This window comes from Ursus arctos, unplaced genomic scaffold (genome assembly GCF_023065955.2).
Source record: "Ursus arctos isolate Adak ecotype North America unplaced genomic scaffold, UrsArc2.0 scaffold_14, whole genome shotgun sequence".
Classification (NCBI taxonomy): domain Eukaryota; kingdom Metazoa; phylum Chordata; class Mammalia; order Carnivora; family Ursidae; genus Ursus; species Ursus arctos.
This window is the reverse complement of record NW_026622808.1, coordinates 12,635,033-12,653,321: the sequence shown is the minus strand read 5'-3', so window position 1 is coordinate 12,653,321 and position 18,289 is coordinate 12,635,033. Positions and strand designations below refer to the sequence as shown.

The following is an 18,289-nucleotide window of genomic DNA, read 5'->3' as shown; positions in this document are numbered from 1 at the left end:
GGACTGCCTCACTCCGGTCTCACGAGGGCAGAGCCCTGCTGGACAGCCCAGGGGGCAACCCAGGACTCCCAGTGCTCAAGGACGTGGGGCGGCGTTCCTACCTGTGTACAGGATCCCGTTAATCTCCACTGACATGCTAATACTGTTGCTGCCGTTGGGGCTGGTCAAGTTCGCAGCTGAGTCCTGGCGGGTCTCACAGGCTGTGGGAAGAAGAAACCACGCCGTCTGTATTAAGTACATGCATGCGAGGACCTGCTTCTGTCACCCCCCTGGGCTTTGCCAGTCACCACGCTGTGGACTGTATCTGTCATCAGCACACACAGTAGGTGCTCAATAACTATTTATTGAAGAAGAATGCATTTGTCTAAAATTTGTTTTTCTCGTGATGGTAAGTCTTTTTTTTTTTTTTTTTTAAAGATTTTATTTATTTATTTGGCAGAGATAGAGACAGCCAGCGAGAGAGGGAACCCAGCAGGGGGAGTGGGAGAGGAAGAAGCAGGCTCATAGCAGAGGAGCCTGATGTGGGGATCGATCCCATAATGCCGGGATCACGCCCTGAGCCGAAGGCAGACGCTTAACCGCTATGCCACCCAGGCGCCCCCTCACGATGGTAAGTTTTAAGCCACGTCAGCATACCCAAAATCATCTCATTCTTAAGAGCCGCAGAGTGGTCTAGACTTGACTTGCTCCATCCCCTACGGATGGACACACGAGTTGCTTCAAGGTTTCACCATCACAGCTGACATCAGGCAAAACCGCAGTGGGCACCCTTGGGGACGTGTCCTGCCTCGAGCGTTTGCACTAAGCTTTGCTCCACATACCAAGTGGAATCACTGGGTCACAGGGCAAGAATGTTTTCTGTTTTAAAAAGAGATTGCCAAATTGCTGGGACGCCTGGGTGGCTCAGTCGGTGAAGTGTCTGCCTTCGGCTCAGGTCATGATCCCGGGGTCCTGGGATCGAGTCCCGCATCAGGCTCTCTCCTCAGCAGGGAGCCTGCTTCTCCCTCTGCCTCTCCCTCTCCCCCTCTCCCTGCTCGTGCTCTCCTTTTCTCTCTCTCTGACAGATAAAAATAAAAAATAAAAAATAAAAGATACGGCCAAATTGTCACCTATTTACACTCCCACCAGCAGGACTCAGCAGGCACATTTTCCCATATCCTGACCAACATCTGATATTGTCAAACTCTGATGGCTGAAAACTGGTATCTCCTTAGCTTGCAGATCCCCGACTCAGCTTCCCATGTGCATTTTCTACTAGACACAGCTGCCTGTTTCTTTAATTCATTTTATCTTTTTTTTCTTATTGATTTGTGAGCACTCTTTACATATGTTGACTGCGAGGCCCTGATTTAGTTACACGGGCAGGAAGCAGGGAGGGTTTGGGGCGGGGCTGGTACCTTGGCTGTTGATGCGAATGCTCATCGGCAGCTGGGCTGTCATGGCCAAGAAATTCTGCTGCAGGGCTCGCTGCATGAGCCGGTGTTGCTCGTCTGCCACCAGGGCCATCTTCTTCTCAGGAGGCTCCCCAGACTCCAGCTTCTCCCGCAGCTGCTCCAGGGCAGCGGCCTGTGCGGCCACGGCTGCCTGGGCTGCCGCCGCTTGCACTGCAGCCGCCTGGGCTGCCACCACGGGGTGGCCCGCCAGGGAGACTGGCAGACGGCCAGGGACGGTGATGGGGATGGCTGAGTCCTCCTCTAGATGGGAGAGAAGACAAGTTGATGACCAGACACGCACTGGCGGAGCCTGGTCCTGCCTTCCCGCGAGACCTCTCCAAGGAAGCGGAGAGGCTCCAGGACAGACACGGGTGCTGGGGAGTCCTTTCTGAGGTCGACCTGGTGTTGGAAACTGTGGCCGTAATGCCGTGAGTGTCACAGCGGCTGTCGCGACACGGCACAGCGCGGACGTTACCCGGAGAGCCTGTGACAGCGCATGTCGCGGACGGCACTAGCGAGAGCAGCGAGGCCTCCCCACACGTCCTGTCCAATGCACTCAACACGACCCGTCTGGAGAGGCCATCTCAACGACCCGGTGCTGGCCCCACACTCCTACCCCCACTTCGCGGATGAGGGAACCCAAGCTCCCGGAGGGAACAGCGCTGCAGAAGCAGAGCTGGGACTCGAACCCAGGCAGCTCAGCTCCAGGACCAGCTCCCACCCATCCCCCTCCTCTGTGGTGGAAACCAGTGTCCCACCGTGACCCGCTGTCTCTTCTTTTCTCGATCCTCCCCACCGTGTCCTTCCCATGTTGCCCGGCGCAGCCAGCATGCTGGCCCCCTCCCCCACCTGTGCCAGGCCCTCTGCCAGAGGCTTTGCGGGGCTCCTTCCTTTGCCCCCCTCTTCTGGTCGCACTTAAATGCCACCTGTGTGGGAGCCTCTGGACCCATCACGGTGGGCCCACCGTGGCTGCGTATGGCTTCCTGGCTCTCTCCCGTCAGGAAACGCTCGTTCCCACCCGCCACCATCTCCCCAGCTCCAGTGCCAGGCCTCACGTGCCGTGGATGCCTGATAAGCACTCGTGGGTACCGCTGGAGCTCCCCGGCGGGGGGGGGTAAACTGAGGTCCACAGAGGACTGAATGAGCGGACGTTGGGAAGACCCCCTTCGCCTCAGATCTGACCAGCCTAACTGTGGGGATGACCCTGGGTCCTCAGGCCACCCCAGGAGGCAGGGAGTCACAGCCCACGTGGCAGACGGGAAACGGGCACCCAGGTGACAGCCTGAGGCCTTGCAGCTGCGTGTGCTGTCGGTGCTTCTGCGTTAGGAAGGTTCAGAGGCTCAGCGGGAGAGAGGGCTGTGATCGACTGGTGACGCCGGCCACGGATGGGGGCTCCCTGTAGGACACCCGAAAACTCGGCCCGCTGGGCACTGACACATGGCACGCTCCCCCTTCTATAAACGTACAGATGCAGGGTAACTTTCCCCATGGTCCCCGGCAGGAAGCAGGATGGGTGAAGGGTCAGCCTGATAGTTACAGGGTCACGGCACCTGCCGGACGGTGTGTTGAGAAGGTTCAAAACCTCGCAGGGGAAAGACGACAGCATCGGCTAGTAATGTCTGCCATGGGCGAGGGACTGGGAAAACCTACGGCGATTAATACTGTCATATTATTGCAGGCCGACCTGTGGGCCAACGATACAGTAACCCCTTAGCAACGCCCGCCGCAGGGTTAGGAGAGAATACAGCACTCAGTTAACAGCGTGGGCTTCGCGGGGACTGGGACGGCGGCAGTCGACTAGTAATGTCTGCTGTGGACACAGCGTGGGCAGACGCAGCCCCCGCCATGGGGTCTATCGTTCTGACCTGGTTACCTAGAGGGTGACAGGCGTCCCCGTGTCCCCTCCAGGGTCAGAAAGCCTGGCCCAAGCAGAGCTAAGGTCGGGCCCCAGGCACGTGCGTCCCTTACCTTTCTTGATCTTGGGTGCTGGGGCGATGGAGCTGCCGTTGGTGCTGGCGGCAAGGCCCAGGGCGGGCACGGGCAGCTTGGGTGAGGACAGCATGCCGTGGGCCCCGCCGGGCGAGTAGGCGAACAGGGAGCCCCCAAAGCTCTGGCGTCGGCCCTCCCGCCGGTTGCTGTCGATGGCGGCCTGGAGCTCATTGGGGTTGCTGAGGCCGCGCTTCTCACACTCGTAGGGATACAGGTATTTCATGTACCTGGGTGCAGGGGCACGGGGCAGGGTGGCACCGGACGCCTCTCGTTCCTCCCGCCCGTGGGGCCCGGCTTCATTCCCCAGCCTCAGACCCCGGCTCCCCACCCCGGCCCCAGGACATGTCCCCCACCCCCAGGGCTACTCTCACTAATCCCTCCACACTCAGCTGGGACAGCCCTCACCCACCACCCCCCCGACGTTCCGGGGACGCTCACGGGGCCGGCCCCTCCGTGGTCCACGGCCGCCGCGCCCCCTGCTCCTCCCCAGAGACCCTGCTCCTTCCAGCCCTGAATGCCTCCCCTACCCTGGGCCACGGCGGGCACTCACTGGGTCCGCAGGGTGAAGGCAGCGCTGGTGATGGACGTGGGCAGGTTGAGGCCCTTGGTGATCTCCCGCCACAGCTTCTTGTTGATGACTTCCACCAGGCCGCCCTTTTCAGTCACCAGCACGTACAGCATGAACAGGTCAAGCACCTGCTTGGCCATGATGGGGATGCGGTTCACGGGCGTCCCTGCAGGGAAGGGGCAAGCGGCGTGGGTGAGCTGGGGGTGCTGCCACCAGGGGCCAGACAGCAGCAGACAGCGAGTCCGTGGCTGACGTCCAGAGAGAGGTCTCTCCTCACTCGGGGATGCTAAGCCGCATCCCTGGCCCCACCCCCTCGGTGCCAAGAGCTCCCCATAGTGACGACCGTGGACGTCCCTGACGCTGCATCTCCGGGGGGTGAGACTACCGGGAGATCCCCCCTTGAGAGAGCACGAGGAGGCCTGTTTCTCCATCAGTGATCTGGGCTCACTGCTGGTCTCACCTGGGGGTACAGGGATGGGGAGAGGCTGCGGGGCCAAGCTGGGGACGTGCACGAAACGTGGCCTTCGTCAGTTCTACTCCCCACGTCACCGACCACAGCTGCCGGAACAACTCTGCCTGTGCTCCCAGAGGCCCTCGCCCTCCTGCTCGGGGCTCTGCAGTTGGGAGGAGGCAGAGCTCCGTCCAGCCACGCTGCAGCTTAGAGAGCGGGCAGTGGGCTGGCCCAGGCAGGGGAGGGCTGCTCCCAGTACATTGGCTTGGTCCCCCTTTCCATCTGCCCTGAGCCTCAAGCCTCTGCTGCTGTCTCTGTCCCCCTCGTGCAGGGACCTTCGGCTCGGCCTGCGTGGCACCTTCCTGGCTGGGGGTGGAAGGGACCCCCATTCAGACCTCTCCCCGCCGGTGCAACTCTGGGGCACCGTCTGTGGCCCCCAGCTGCTGTCCTGTCCCCCGGGGCCCCCCCGCTCGGATCTCCTGACGCCCAGCCTGGCACACGGCAGGTGCTCAAGAAACGGGCCTGCAACACAGCCTTTGGGGCACACCTGCTCCCGGAGAAGGCCCGCACTCCCGGGACCCTGACTCCTGGTCCCCGGACCTGAAGGTTCTGGAACCACCCCTGGCCACTCCTGCTCTTTCCAGGTTTCAGAACCCACACTAACAGAAGACCACCTGGAAGGGGCAGAGGGAGGGGGACCGCAGATCCCCGCACCCCTCCCCAATTTGATTTTTCAGCCCAAGAGGGAGAGAGGAAAAAGCAACCCCCAGCGCCCCCGGCCCACCAGGGACATGGTGTAGGCTCTGCACTGGGAAAGAACAGAACGAATCCCACAAAAGAGCCTCTGGGGACCCGGGGCCGTGCTCTGCAGCCAGGCCTGGTCGGATGTTTACAGAAGGAGCAGGGCGGAGAGCAGAGAGGCACCCGGACGATGGGGCCGTGGGGGCAGTGGGGGAGATAAGGAAGGGTGGGGAGGTCTTCAAGGAAACAGCAGGAGGGTGCGGTGCAGGCAGGACCCCTCCCGCATTCCCAGCCCCCAGAGAATTCTGAGAGGCCTTTACTTTGCAAATGATGTGGGGTAAAAAGTACTTTCTGTCTGGAGTGAAGAAGGGCTTATGGGATGCAGAACACAGTGCGCGGGCGTGGGGGTGGGGGCATCTCACAGACTCTCAGTCCCAGAGGCTGCTAGTTACAGTGGGCGAGGATCCAAGAAGAAGGCAAGGCAGAGGGGGACCTGGGGCTGGGTTCTGAGGGATGCATAGGAGTTTGCTGCCCCCCTGCCCTCTGGGGGAGCCTGACTTGGTGAGAGAGCCAGGGCTGGACTCAGACCCTCACAGCCCTGCGTGCTGCACTGCTATCTGCACCCTCCCTCCCCCGCCCATACATACCCAACGGCCACTCACCATACTTTCTGAACCTCCAGGACACCAGGCCCAGTCTTGGGCAGGATGGGTGGGCTCCGGGCCTGGAGGCTCAGTGCCCCCCAGCAAGGTGGTGGCATGGGGGGTGGGTGGGGGGCTCCGGCAGGTGTGGAAGGGTTGATAAAGAGAGTGGGGGAGGATCTCTCTGACCACACGGTGGGCAGCCGGCCCTGGCTGGGACTGCTCCCAACGATAAGGAGGGGGGCCCCCACCTCAGGACTGGGTCTGGATTCTTCTGGCCGGCACGGCACAGGAGGGGTTAATGGGAAGGCCGGGGCCCCTCCCCTTTCATCTCCTTCCCTTCCAGGCTGCTGGGCCTGTGTTTACAGAGGCTGTTGGAGAGGGAGGGGCATGCAGAGAGCCCTGGACAAAGCAGCCAGTGGCCAGCCCCTGCAGTGGGCCCAAGTGGACCCTGAAGTACCCTGGCCGCCCCCGCCCCTTCCTGCCTCTAGGGCTCAGAGGGCACATCCCCTCCCCAGGCCTCAGTTTCCTTCCCTGAAAAGCAGGAGTGTAATAACTCCCACCAGGAGGTCTGTCTTTGGTCTGCAGCGGGGGCCTCTAGAAACTTCCATCCTCCCGGATCTCTCTGCCCTGTGGTGGCCCTGAGCCAAGGCTGAGGCTGCGGGTAGGGCTGTGGGGCCCGACCTGCCGCCCCGGGGGCTTCTCTGGGCTTGGCCCACCTGAACACCCCAGATACCCTCCCATGTCTGGGTCTCGGTTTCCCCACCAGACCGAGGCTAGGCTGGGCCTGTGGCTAGGCTGGGCCATTTATGGCGTCCATGTCACCCCAGAGCCAGGGGGACCGGGGTGGGGTGGGCCTGGCAAGCTGTTGGCGAGTGATGAATGCAGCCCAGCACTTGGTATGTTTGGGGTGCTGCCACACCGTGAGAACTGCTTATGGCCCATCTTACAGAGGGGGACACTGAGGCCCCCAGAAGGCTCAGGGGAGGGGCCAGGACTGGACCTCGAACTGGCAACCACGGAGCTGGGAAGCCAACTCGAGGAGCTCCTACTGTCCCAGTGCCTGCTGCCTTCCCCGGAATCCAGCCCTGCTCTGTGTACCAGCTCTGCTGCAGGGGACCCTAGGGGCAGCAGGGGGACCCTAGGGGTGGGAACCCCACGACACCACGGGTCAGGGCAGCAGAAGTAGCCAGGGCTGGCAATTCTGGGCTGGGGACCAGAGACGACCTACCCAAGGACCCACTGCTTAGATGCTCCCAGCTGTGCCTCCCCCCATCAGACCTGACTGCTGAGCAGACCCCGCCCTCCTGCCTGCCGGCTCCGGACCCCCTGCTCCCCGGGACCCCCAGCGGCGGTCCTCACCTCGCTTCTGCATGAAGCTGAACAAGTCGTCCAGGAACTCCTTCCTCTTCGGGTCCCCATCCAGTTCGTAGAGCTGTGGGGTCAGGGAGGGGACGGGTCAGTTAGCCTCAGAGCTGGGGTGGGGGCGGCACGTCCCCACGGAGCCCACCCCCACTTTCACATGAGGACACCGATCCCCGCGTGTAGCTCCAGCAGTGGCCGCCACCAAGCCGCACAGGGGGCTGCTCAGAACAAAGGTATATTCTCCCCCCGCCGTGGCGGGCAGAGCCCAGGGCCGGTGTGTCAGGGCTGAGCTCCCCCCGGAGGCTCCAGGGCTCGGTCCCTCCTGCTCCCCCTGCTCCGGGGCCCCACGTGCCCCTCCAGTGTCTGCCTCTCACTTCCTCCGTGCGCTGGACCTGGGCCGCCTCGTCCAAGGGCTCCCTAAGTAACCAGAGCTGCAGAGACCCTATGTCAAGCGAGGCCTCGTTCCCGGTCCCGGGAGTCGGGTCTTCAACATGTCACTGGGGGGCACCGTTCGGCCGAGACAAACAGCGCCCCGAGAGAGAATGACCAGATGGTGGACACATCCTGGTGCTGTCCCGGGTCACACACTTGCCTTTGCTCCCGAGACAGGGCCCTGTTTTGTAGGTGAGGAAACTGAGGCGCAGGGGCAGGCACGAGTCCAGAGCCTGGGAGTGTCGGGACCTCTCGGCCCACACTCTGTCCTGGGCACTGGCTGCTGGGGTTCGCCCGTCCCTGCGCTGGCGGTTAGGGGCCCCCGGACGCACTGACCCTCAGCTCCCAGGAGCCAGCAGGACGGGGGAAGGTGGCGGAGCTAATGGGGGAGCAGAGTTTGTGGGGGGGCAGCAGCAAACAGCAACCTTCAAATTAAGCCCTGGGGAATGAACCCAGAGGGATCAGGACGGCGGGGGGCCTTGAAACCACCAATCCATCATTAGGGCCCAAGAACGCCCCAACGCCCAGCTCCTGCGGCCTGACACCAGCCTGGGCCTGGGGAGGCAGAGTCCCTGCGGCTGGCTGCCCTTCAGACATCTTGCTCCTCTGGGCTTGGGTTTCCCGTCCCGGAACGGAGACAAAGTGGGGCCTCCGGGCACAGGCTGGGGTGGTCCAGGCTGGGTCTTTGTCTCTGCCCTGCCCCAGCCAGGCCGGCCAGCCGCATTCCTGGGCTGATTTATGGTGGTCAGGGAGGCCCCGCACTTCCCCCTGCCCGAGGGCGTGTGGCCTGCAGGGACACCTTCCCGTGGGCAAGCACCCTCCCCCGCCCACACACCCCGCCACGGAACGACACATGGGTCTCCCGTCGCCCGCCCACGGGGACCCTCGGGGACTTGTCGGGGTCGTCACGAGTGTCTAGATGGGGTCACCACACAGCAGCTGTTGAATAAATGACCGTTTGACAAGCCCTGATCTGCTTCAGCGGGAGTCAGGCTGGGCAGAGCGGGATCAGAGACGGCAGGTGCCCTGGGATTCATGGCGACCTCATGTAAGGGGGTCTTCGCAGATGTCATCCGCTAAGATGAGGTCGTACTCGGGGCAGGCAGGCCCTCATTGAACCCCAAGTGTCCTTTCGGGAGAAGAGACACAGCCACAGGGAGGGCCACGTGGGGACCGGCAGAGGCGGAGTGAGGTGGCCATGCCAGATGCCGGAAGAGGCAGGAAGGACCCCCACCCCACCCCGGCCCAGAGCTGCGCCTGGATCTCAGACCCCTGGTGCAGAATGTGGGAGGACAGATTCCTGCTGCTTTCAAGCCCCCAGCCCGTGGTCATTGTTACGGCCACTCACGCGGGGCTCAGTGAGCACAGGCCCCTCCTGACAGGGGTAACATCTCCCATGAGATCCCGGCCTGGGGGATGGGGGGGAAGGGTCCACCCTGCCGAACCTTCCCTGGACCCAGTCCCCAGAGAGACCTCAGTGCCCCCCACCCACCGCCGTGCCTCAGCTTTCCCACGCTGTCAACGCAACAGCCAGCTTCATCCTGAGCTCCCAGAGCCGTCGTGACACCCACGATGTTCCAGGCGGGGAAACTGAGGCTCAGGACAGAGAGCTGGCAGCAGGGGCAGCCAGCTTGGTTGGGGGCCGTTAACCCCCAGGCCAAATGGTGGGTGGACAGGCCTGTGGCAGGCCCGGTCAGACCTCCGTGGGGCCAGGGCATTGTCTAGGGCCATAAAGGGGGATGTGCCGGCCCCCGGCTGGGGGGAAGGAGGAGGCTTGAAAGGCTGTTGCCGTGGGCAGCCAACAACAAAGGGGCAGTAAAGGCCACCCCAGCTTTATGGGGCTCCGGCCCCAAGTTCCGCTCCCCTGCGGGATGCGTCCCGCCCTGGCTAGGCCAGAGGGATGGGGGCATGGGGGACAGTGTCCAGAGCCCCACTGTGGGCCAGCGGGCCTGCCATCTGTCCTCACAGGGTTCCAGGTCACCCCGGGCCTCTGTCCTGCCTGGGTTCTCAGGCGGCAACCTTGCCCCAGTGGGCCGGGAGGCGCTCAAACCGGTTCCTGCCACAGCCACAAACCCAGGTTGGAGACCGGAGAACCCTCCGGAAGCCCCTCCCTGGGCTGCCCCACTCCCGAGCCTGCAGTCCGATTTCCCCGGGGTGGGGGCTCCGATCACAGGGTCTTGCTCTGGTCCTGCCTGACCTAGTGACACCAAGCACCACCCAGGGTCTGCAGACCCTCCCCGCAGACATCTTACTGTTTCTGGAACCTGACAGGCACAGAGGCGGGCCCACCTCCGGGAGACCTGGCCGTTGCTCCTGCCTGGTCTCCAGCCGCCGTCAGCTGTCAGCTGCTGCCCCATCCCCACCACACGCGCTCTGTTCCCTCGTGGGACATGTGTACTGGTGGTGGGCGGTTTTCTCGCTTACTGACACTCTTGCTCCCTGGCCCTTGCACTGCCCGAGCCATGTGGATTTACACACCAGCCTGGCCACTGGCCCCCCTGCCCCAGCAGAACGCCAGATATACTGTCTGCTTTGTTCCCCGTGTCGAGAACGGGCACACTGCAGTTGCTTAATAAACGCCCTTGATTTCTCAGTGCACCACGGGGACAGGGCCTCTTATCCTTTCCTAAACCCATTATGTGCCCCACAAGGCTCCTGTTTTGGGCACGCGACATCCTGCACTGGGGTGGGGGGAGGGTTAGGGGCTAGAGGCCGGCGCCACCCTGTCACTTCCTGCCTTGCGACGCCGGGTCCACCCTGCGTCCACCCAGTCCCGGCCAAGTCTGTCTGTCCACCTGTGAGATAGGTGCAGAACCTCGAGAATGGGGTTTGTGGATCGGCGAGCCTGCGTTGGAGGTCTCCAGTTTTCCACCTGAGAAGTGGGGCAGCCACATCCCTCCCTGGCCCTGGAGCCCGTCCCCGGCCTGGAGCCCAGCCGTGTCGCCTGACACGCCCAGCGCCCCCAGCACCCCCGCAGGCCCCTCGGCCTGTGTCTCGGCTGAGGGTGATGGAGGGTGTCGGGCCACTCACTGCCAAGGCTGAGCTGACCCTGTGTCGGTCGTCCCGGACCAGCACCACCCACTTCACAGAACAGGAAACTGAGGCACAGAGTGGAGGGCCTGGTCACCCCACTCGGCAGCCAGAGGGGCTTTTCCCAGCAGTCTGAGCACTGAGCGCCCGTGTCCCCATCACCCCAGCAAAGCCCCGGCCCCTCGCGCCCCTCCGCTCCAGCCCAGGGCCCTCCAGCGGCTTGCTGAGGGACAGCCCCCCGCAGCCACGTGAGCAGGAGGCAGATAAAGCAAGGGAGGCTCAGGTGGTGGCAAAAGCAAGATAACTACCCCCAGCCTCCAAGTGCACGGATGGGCAAACAGGAAATTCTTGTTTGTGGCTAACGAGCATTTTTGTCTGGGCTGCTAAGAAACTCCTTGCTGGTCAGTGGGGTCATGTTGCTGACCTGGCCGAGCTGGGTGTGTGTCTGGGAGGTGGGGGGTCCTTCAGCCACCCTGCAGGGACAGCAGAGCCCTTGGGAGCCAGGCAGCAACCCCCCTCCCCGGCGCCCGACCCTCTCCCCAGCCTGCCAGCATGGAAGATGGGGGGAGAAGGCCCCTCATGGCCACCCCTAACCCGCAGAGAGGGACCTGGCTTGGGGATGTGTTCATGTGGGGAGGGCCCCACCAGGGCCACGTCCCCAGGCGTGACTGGGCCCCGAGAAGGTCACGTTGCTGGAAGGCCCCACCTGGGCAACAGCACGCCGATTCCCAGCCTGTCCCAGGGGCCCGGGGGCGGCGTCCAGCCCAAGGCCGAGGGGCCCAGGCTATAAAGCAACCGTCTGCCCGCAGGGCCCCCGGGGAGGACCTTTGCCCCTTTAACGGTGTCTGCTCAGGCCCCCTCCTGCCACCCAGGCAGCTCCAAAGTCCGTAGGGCGCCACCTGAGGCGGCCGCCGTCCTTACGCGGCAGAGAGGAACCAGAATTAGGAAACATCAAGGAAGGAAGCCATGAGCCCGTGGTTCGGGCCGTGAGCTCCAGGCCACTGAGGAAGAGGAGGCAGAGAGACGCCCAAGGACAGGGAGGCGTTTAGAGCAGCTTCCCAACACGGCTCACGGGAAGCCAGAAACGTGTCCCCTACAGCCGCAAGCCAGTGCCAGACGCCCAGGACCAGACGTGCTCAGAGCAGGTCTGCGACGAGACGGACAGGACGAGCAGGAGCCAGGGGGCGACAGCGCCTACCCGCAGGCCGGGTGGGCCCCGGACCCCCAGTGCTTCACATTCATCTACTTTTCCCTGAATTTTGAAAAAAATATTTATGGGAGTGAGAGTCACATCACACAGAATTCACCATTTCACAGCGAGTGTTTCAGCGGCATCCAGTGCACCCACCGCCTCTGCGTGGTTCCAGAACATTCCATCACTCCGGACAAGCCCCGTCCCCATCAGCAGTCCCCTCCCCAGCCCCCGGCCCCCGCGAGCCCCCTGCCCCTCCGTGGAGGAGCCTGTTCTGGACGTGTCACACACGTGGACTCACACGCCGTGGGGCCTTGTGTGTCTGGTTCCCTCCCTGAGCATCGGGGGCTCTGGGTCTGTCCCCGGGGCAGCGCGTGTGGGCGCCATGCTTGTGTTTGGGGCCCAGGGACGCTCCCGTGGGTGGGGGACACGTTCTGTTTGTCCATCCACCCGTGGATGGACGCTGGGGTTGCCTCCACCATTTGGCTGTTTTTATGAATCCTGCTGCTAGAACAGGAGGTATCGGCTCACCCATCTTTATACCCTTGGGGTTTGGGATAAGAATTGATTCATTGTGGGGCGCCTGGGTGGCGCAGTTGTTAAGCGTCTGCCTTCGGCTCAGGGCTTGATACCGGCGTTATGGGATCAAGCCCCACATCAGGCTCCTCCACTATGAGCCTGCTTCTTCCTCTCCCACTCCCCCTGCTTGTGTTCCCTCTCTCGCTGGCTGTCTCTATCTCTGTCAAATAAATAAATAAAATCTTAAAAAAAAAAAAAAAAAGAATTGATTCATTGTAACTTCTGACAGCAGAGCGAAGCAGGGAGAAGGCGGCATGGCTGTTTGCACCCCCATCCCCCAGAAAGCACCTGAGAGCAGCCAGGACAGTAAGCCAGATGCCACTTCCTCCTTGCAGCCTGCCAGGGCTGGAGGGTCTGAGGACCTTTCGTCTTTACACCCAGATGCCACGGGGTCCCCTGCTCTAAAGCTGACCATGGCTCCCTACTGCTCTCAGGGGCAAGCCCAGACTTCCTGTCTTCCAGGCCTCAGCGGCTGCTCCCGTGTCACCTCCACCTCCTCTCCCCCCATCCCTAGCTCTGCTCCAGCCACCCCAGTCCCCGTGCCGTGCGCCCGCCAGCTCTCGCCTCAGGGCCTGTGCACTTGCTGGGCTCTCCAGCTGGAGCCCTTCTGCACCCTTGGCCTCTGCAATCCTGCAGCCCGGCCTGACCCCGGCCTGGGCAGCACGTCCAGAAAGGCCCCCTGCACCCTCACGGGGCATACAAGTGCTTATTCTGGGATGGTTCCTTTCCTGTCTGCTCCCCACCCAGACGAGAGCCCCCAGGGGCCGAACTGGGGGCTGTGGCTGCTGGTATACAGCAGGCGCTCACTAACGAAGGAAGGAAGGATAGAAGGCTCACTCAGGCTCTCGCCTCCTTGGCCCGTCCTCCATCCCAGCTCAGCCCCAATGTCCCCCTCCCCGCAGCTCCTGCCCCCACGGCCCCCGTCCCATCCCCCCCATAAACCCCTCCCGACTGAGATGACTCAGCACAGCCGTTGCTGGAGCCCCAGGTGGGCCGGGAACAGAGTCCCTGGGGGCCGCCCCAGCCTCCCCCATTCACAGAAACACTCACAGCTGCCAGAGGCCAGGCAGGCGGGGCGCCCCCCCCCCGGCCTCCCCCAACTCCTCCGGCCCACCGTGCACTTGGGGAAACTGAGGCGGGCATTTGTGGCATGCCAACAACCTAAGTGCTTTATCTATGTTTTCTCGCAGCTGCACGAGGTGGGGGCAGACGTCCAGAGCGCGCGGGCCTCACCCGAGGTCACACAGCCCCGAAATGGCAAAGCTCTGGTCTCACCCCCTCCCCACAGTGACCTCAGAGCAAACTGATGGATGAAGCAAGTCAGACGGAGCTCCGTGGGGGCCTCGGGAGAAGGCGGGTTGGGGTGGAGCCCTCCCTGTCTGCGCTGAGCCTCAGTTTACCTGTCACAGGAGGCAGGGACAACGTGATCAGGAAGTGGAGGCTGGTGGCCAGGCCTCGGTGCCGCCAGGACTCAGGCCCTCAGAGGGCCCAGCTGGGCACGTGGGGGGTCTGGCTTCGGAGGAAACGTTCTGTCCCGGAAACTCCCAGGACTCCGCGTGGAAGGTGGAAGCCGTGCGGGAGGGGCACGGGCCCACGCGGCGCAGGTCGGCCAGGACAACCCATTTTGCAGCCATTACGGAGCACCTCCTGCAGGTCCGTGCTGGATGCCGAGGACGCAGCGTGCCCAGCAGAGCCCCAGGCCAGTGGGGGCACAGCAGAAATCCAAGGAGGGCACTAGCGTCGGCATACAGGAGGGGCTTAAGCAACGTCTATGCAACCTCACGCCCTTCCCACAAGCTGCCCTCCTGGCGCACCTGACCCCTGGGGCACCCGCCGGGTGCCTTTCATTTCCCGTCAGCACAGGCTCAGCCTCCTCCACACAGATGTGGCGGCCCGCCGGGCTCGCAGGAGATTGGGGAAGTGATTCTGGGCAGGGCAGAGACATCTGTCCGCTCGGCCACACAGCCCCGGCCGGCCATGTGTCCCTCTCTGAAAAGACGCAGCACCCCACCCATGACAGATATTAATAAAAAGCTCCAGAAACGAGTCACAAAGCCCAACACGGAGCTGAAGCTTAAAGGTGCTGCTTTCCGGATGATGGCGAGGACCGGGCAAGCGCCTGACGCCAGACTGCTGCCCCGTGTGACTGGGGCCGCCCCGGGGCCGCAGTATTGTCCCCCGGGAAGTGGGCGAGGGCGCCTGCAGCATCCGGGTGGGACATGCAGGACATCGCTGAGGGGGCAGGGGAGGAACCACTGCGGTGGCCGGAAAGGCTGGTGGTCCCCCAGCCCCGTGTCACAGTTGGGGAACCTGAGGCCCCCAGGGGGACGCCAACAGGTCCCGTGTGGAGAGTGCACCCAGGCTGGAAAGCGGCAGAGGGACAATGCTAGGTCAAGGCGAGGAAGCAGGAAGCAGGTGGCCCACGCAGCCGACGACACGAGGATCTGGACGGTGGGACCCCTCAGCCACGGGCCCGGCCCAGAGCACACAGACCACTGTCCAGGTGGGAGCCACGTCGGGGGCAGACAAGACTGAGATAAGACTGCAGAGGAGCACCGGTACCCGGGACGGAGCCCTCGGTTTCCCTGGACGGAGCCCTCGGTTTCCCTGGACGGACTCGGGTGCTCTAGGCTACGAGGCGCCTCTCAGGGTTGGGGCGCCAGCCTGCCCGAAAGCCCCCGCACTCTCTGGGCAAGCCAAAGATCCAGAATCTTCTCCCCGAACCTCAAGCCATTACAAATCTGCTCCTGCACACGGTCTTGGGGCATTTCGTACAGGGGTCCCCGCACGAAACCGTCCCGTCACTCCCGCCTGGCTGCCGGCGTGCAGTGGCCGTGGGCTCCAGGGCTGTGGCTGGGGCCTGGCACCCGGGAACTTACATCCCGTCGCGGGGTTTTCTCGGAAAGGGAGCATCTGTCTGTGCCTGCACACACACCCTGAGCAGCCCCGGAAGGTGCCGGGGACTCCCCAAGGCGGGACGTGCTCAGAAAGACCTGTCCGGCTGGGGAGCGAGCTCCCTACCCCTCCCTGCGTGGGCTCTCTGAACAGAGGCGCAGCCAGAGCGCCGTCCCGGTCCCGCCACCGCGGGCCAGCCTGCATGTGCTGCAGGAGGCAAGGGGGCTACTCCCCGCCCCCCACCCTCTGCCCAGCAGTCAAGAGAAAGGAACCGTGGGCGCCCCGCCAGGCACACCCCCGGGAGCCTCTGCCGGTCCCCCAGCTGAGGGCACGGGGACGGGATCTGCTCTGTGGGGGCCAGCAGCCTGAGGGCACCACCAAAGCCTACCTCCAGAACATCCCCCTCTCTGTGGGGAGCCGGGAGCCGGACACGGTGGGGCAGCCCCAGACAGCACGCGGCTGGCACCTGCCCCACCCTGCCACCCCTCTGCCCCGACACCCGTGAGTGGTCATTAACTATGGCAACAACCAGCACTCACTCGAACACTGCCCCTGTTTTACAGATGGGGAAACTGAGGCTCAGAGGGAGGGCCCTCCAGCCCCAGTGGGGGTAGCAGAGACCTGAGTGGCTTCCGACCCCACGTCCCTTCCCAGGGTCGGGCATCCCATCAGCAAGCACATGGACTGTCCCTGGGCACTCAGGCAGGGGACACCTGCCACTCCTTGGCAGCTGGCAGCTGAGGAGAGAGGATGGCCAAGGACGTGGGCGGGGGGAGATGCAGGCACGGAGCAACCAGAGACTCGGGGAGCAGATCCCAGGGACTGGGGTCCAGGCCCAGCCCGAGTCCCGGGGAAACATCTGTGTCGCTGGTCACAAAGGAGGTGGGGGGAAAGTGAGGAACACACGAGGCAGGGTAGCAGCCCCCCCCCTCGGTCCTCCATGGCAGGCCCTTGGGGCTGGGGGTGCCCCCGGGCAGGTGCCTCACAAGCCCAGAAGACCCACATTTGCAGCAATGGGCTCAGCAGCCGTACTCAGGGTAGAGGTTAGGAGGCAGAGCCTAACAGGGCAAGGGACACTCAAAGACCCCTCTCGGGGGGCAGACCGCGACACAGCTTGACCAGGAACAGGGGCCCATGGCCACTACCCGCCACTCCAGCCCAGACAGAGACGCAAGACCCACCCCCATGGAGAATCCCACCTGGAGAACAACCCCAAGACCCGTGGCCCCATCCAGACGCACCCACACGGCCCCCTACCTGGACCTCTACCAGGCCACGGCTGCCGCACAGACCCGCCTACCCCCGTCTGGGCACATGCGGACCCTCCCCACGCACCCGTGGCCCTCCCCACGGTTCGGCAGGCCACGCCACCCTGACGTGGTCCCCCAGCGCATGCACCGACACACCCGTCCAAGCAGACACACAAACACAGACACACCCTTGCTCGCTGGCAGATAATGGCCCCAGACAGCCCGCCCTCGCCACTGTGCCGGCCCAGCCCACTGGGCCCCACCCCCCCACCCCCACGCCACAGATCGGCCGCCTCTGCCCGCTGTTCACAGATGCGTCCCAGGGCCCACAGGAGAGGCCGGTGCCCAGGAAGGACCCGGCTCAGGCAGGCTCGTGGGTGCACAGCCCAGCCTTTCTGCCCTAAGCTGGTCCCGTGAGCCCCCTCGGTGGGACCGTCAGAGTCCCTGGTCCCAAGCCCATCCCCAAAGGAGGGTCTACAGAAGGCTGGGGCTGGGGCCGGGGCCTCCGTGTCCTGTGCCCGTCAGGCCCTCGGCTCCCTGAGGTCTGCCTGTGGGCCTCTCTTCACACCTGTCACCAGATTCAAGGCCCAGGCTACTCAGGGGGAGTCCATCGTAACTAATGACACCCGTGAAGACCCCATCCCCAAACAAAGCCACGTCTGACGTCTAGGCAGACACCTCGCGGCACATTTCTTCCTGGAATGTGGGTTTTTATTGTCTGGGAGGGGAGGAGTGTGTCCCTGAGGTGCCAGGCCTGGGCCTGCAGGGGTGGTGGGCGGTGCGGACTCTGTGCCTCCCCCCACCCCCCCAGCCCCACAAGACCCCTGCCAGCCCTGACCGCGGGCCGCGTCCCTGCGCTGGGGACTTCAATAGGCAGACTGGTTACCGTTTAACCCCGTGACCCCCAATTGTCCTCTGTCCGCGTGCAGCCTGGTGAGCGGAGAAGGGGCGGGCCGTACCCCGCCCTCCGCGCGTGCCCACCCACCAGCCCGCACCCCCAGCTGCTCCCCTGACCCAGCTCGGAGCACAGCCCAGCGGGGCGACCGGCGTCCGTCTGTCAACGGGGTCACGGGGCGGCTGCAAGCAGCCGGGAGGACGCCCCTCCACGTCGCCGTCAGGGGGCGCCGGCCCTGGGGGTCCAAACACTTGGGGAGTAGAGGGTGTCTGATTCAGGCAGGGAAACTAAGGCACAGAGTGGGTCAAACCCTGCCCAGCATCCCCCTGATGGCGCCTGTCGGTCAGAGACAGGGCACAGCTGCCCAGGAGCCCGCAGTGCAGGGGGACGGCGGGGAGAAGGGACCAAGCCTGGCCCTGCTCACACCTCCAGCTCCTGGTGGGCGGGGGAGATGGGGAGGGGGGGGGCATCGGCCACGGGCAGGCAGGTCCGGGGCCAACCTATTCAAACCGCTGACCAGACGACGTGACTTTCTGGCTCATGGTTAATGGGTCCCCCCTTGACCTCACGCTTCACCAGGCAAGGTGAGCCCATGGGGCAGGGGGCGGGCACACAGACGCACGTGGGAGCCCAGCCACGCACATACACTCACACACGTCACAATGCACAGCCGCAGGGGACTGTCACCCTGTCACACGTGGGTACAGGGAACGTACGAACAGTGGGCACCACACACGCTAGGATACGTGGCCCAGACTTCCTCCAGCGTATCCGACCCCAGGACATACACCCACACATCCCTGAGTGGCAGGGACGCACCGACAGGCT

General features: G+C 63.8%; 1 protein-coding gene across 1 annotated transcript in view; it reads right to left on the bottom strand.

Moving 5' to 3' along the window:
* ARID3A (AT-rich interaction domain 3A) overlaps nucleotides 1-18,289 on the bottom strand; it is a 32,553-nt gene that overhangs the window by 3,593 nt on the left and 10,671 nt on the right. Inside the window, 5 exon segments of the mRNA XM_057311403.1 lie at nucleotides 102-200; nucleotides 1,398-1,694; nucleotides 3,402-3,649; nucleotides 3,973-4,156; nucleotides 7,186-7,258. Coding sequence (XP_057167386.1) covers nucleotides 102-200; nucleotides 1,398-1,694; nucleotides 3,402-3,649; nucleotides 3,973-4,156; nucleotides 7,186-7,258 — 901 coding nt within the window.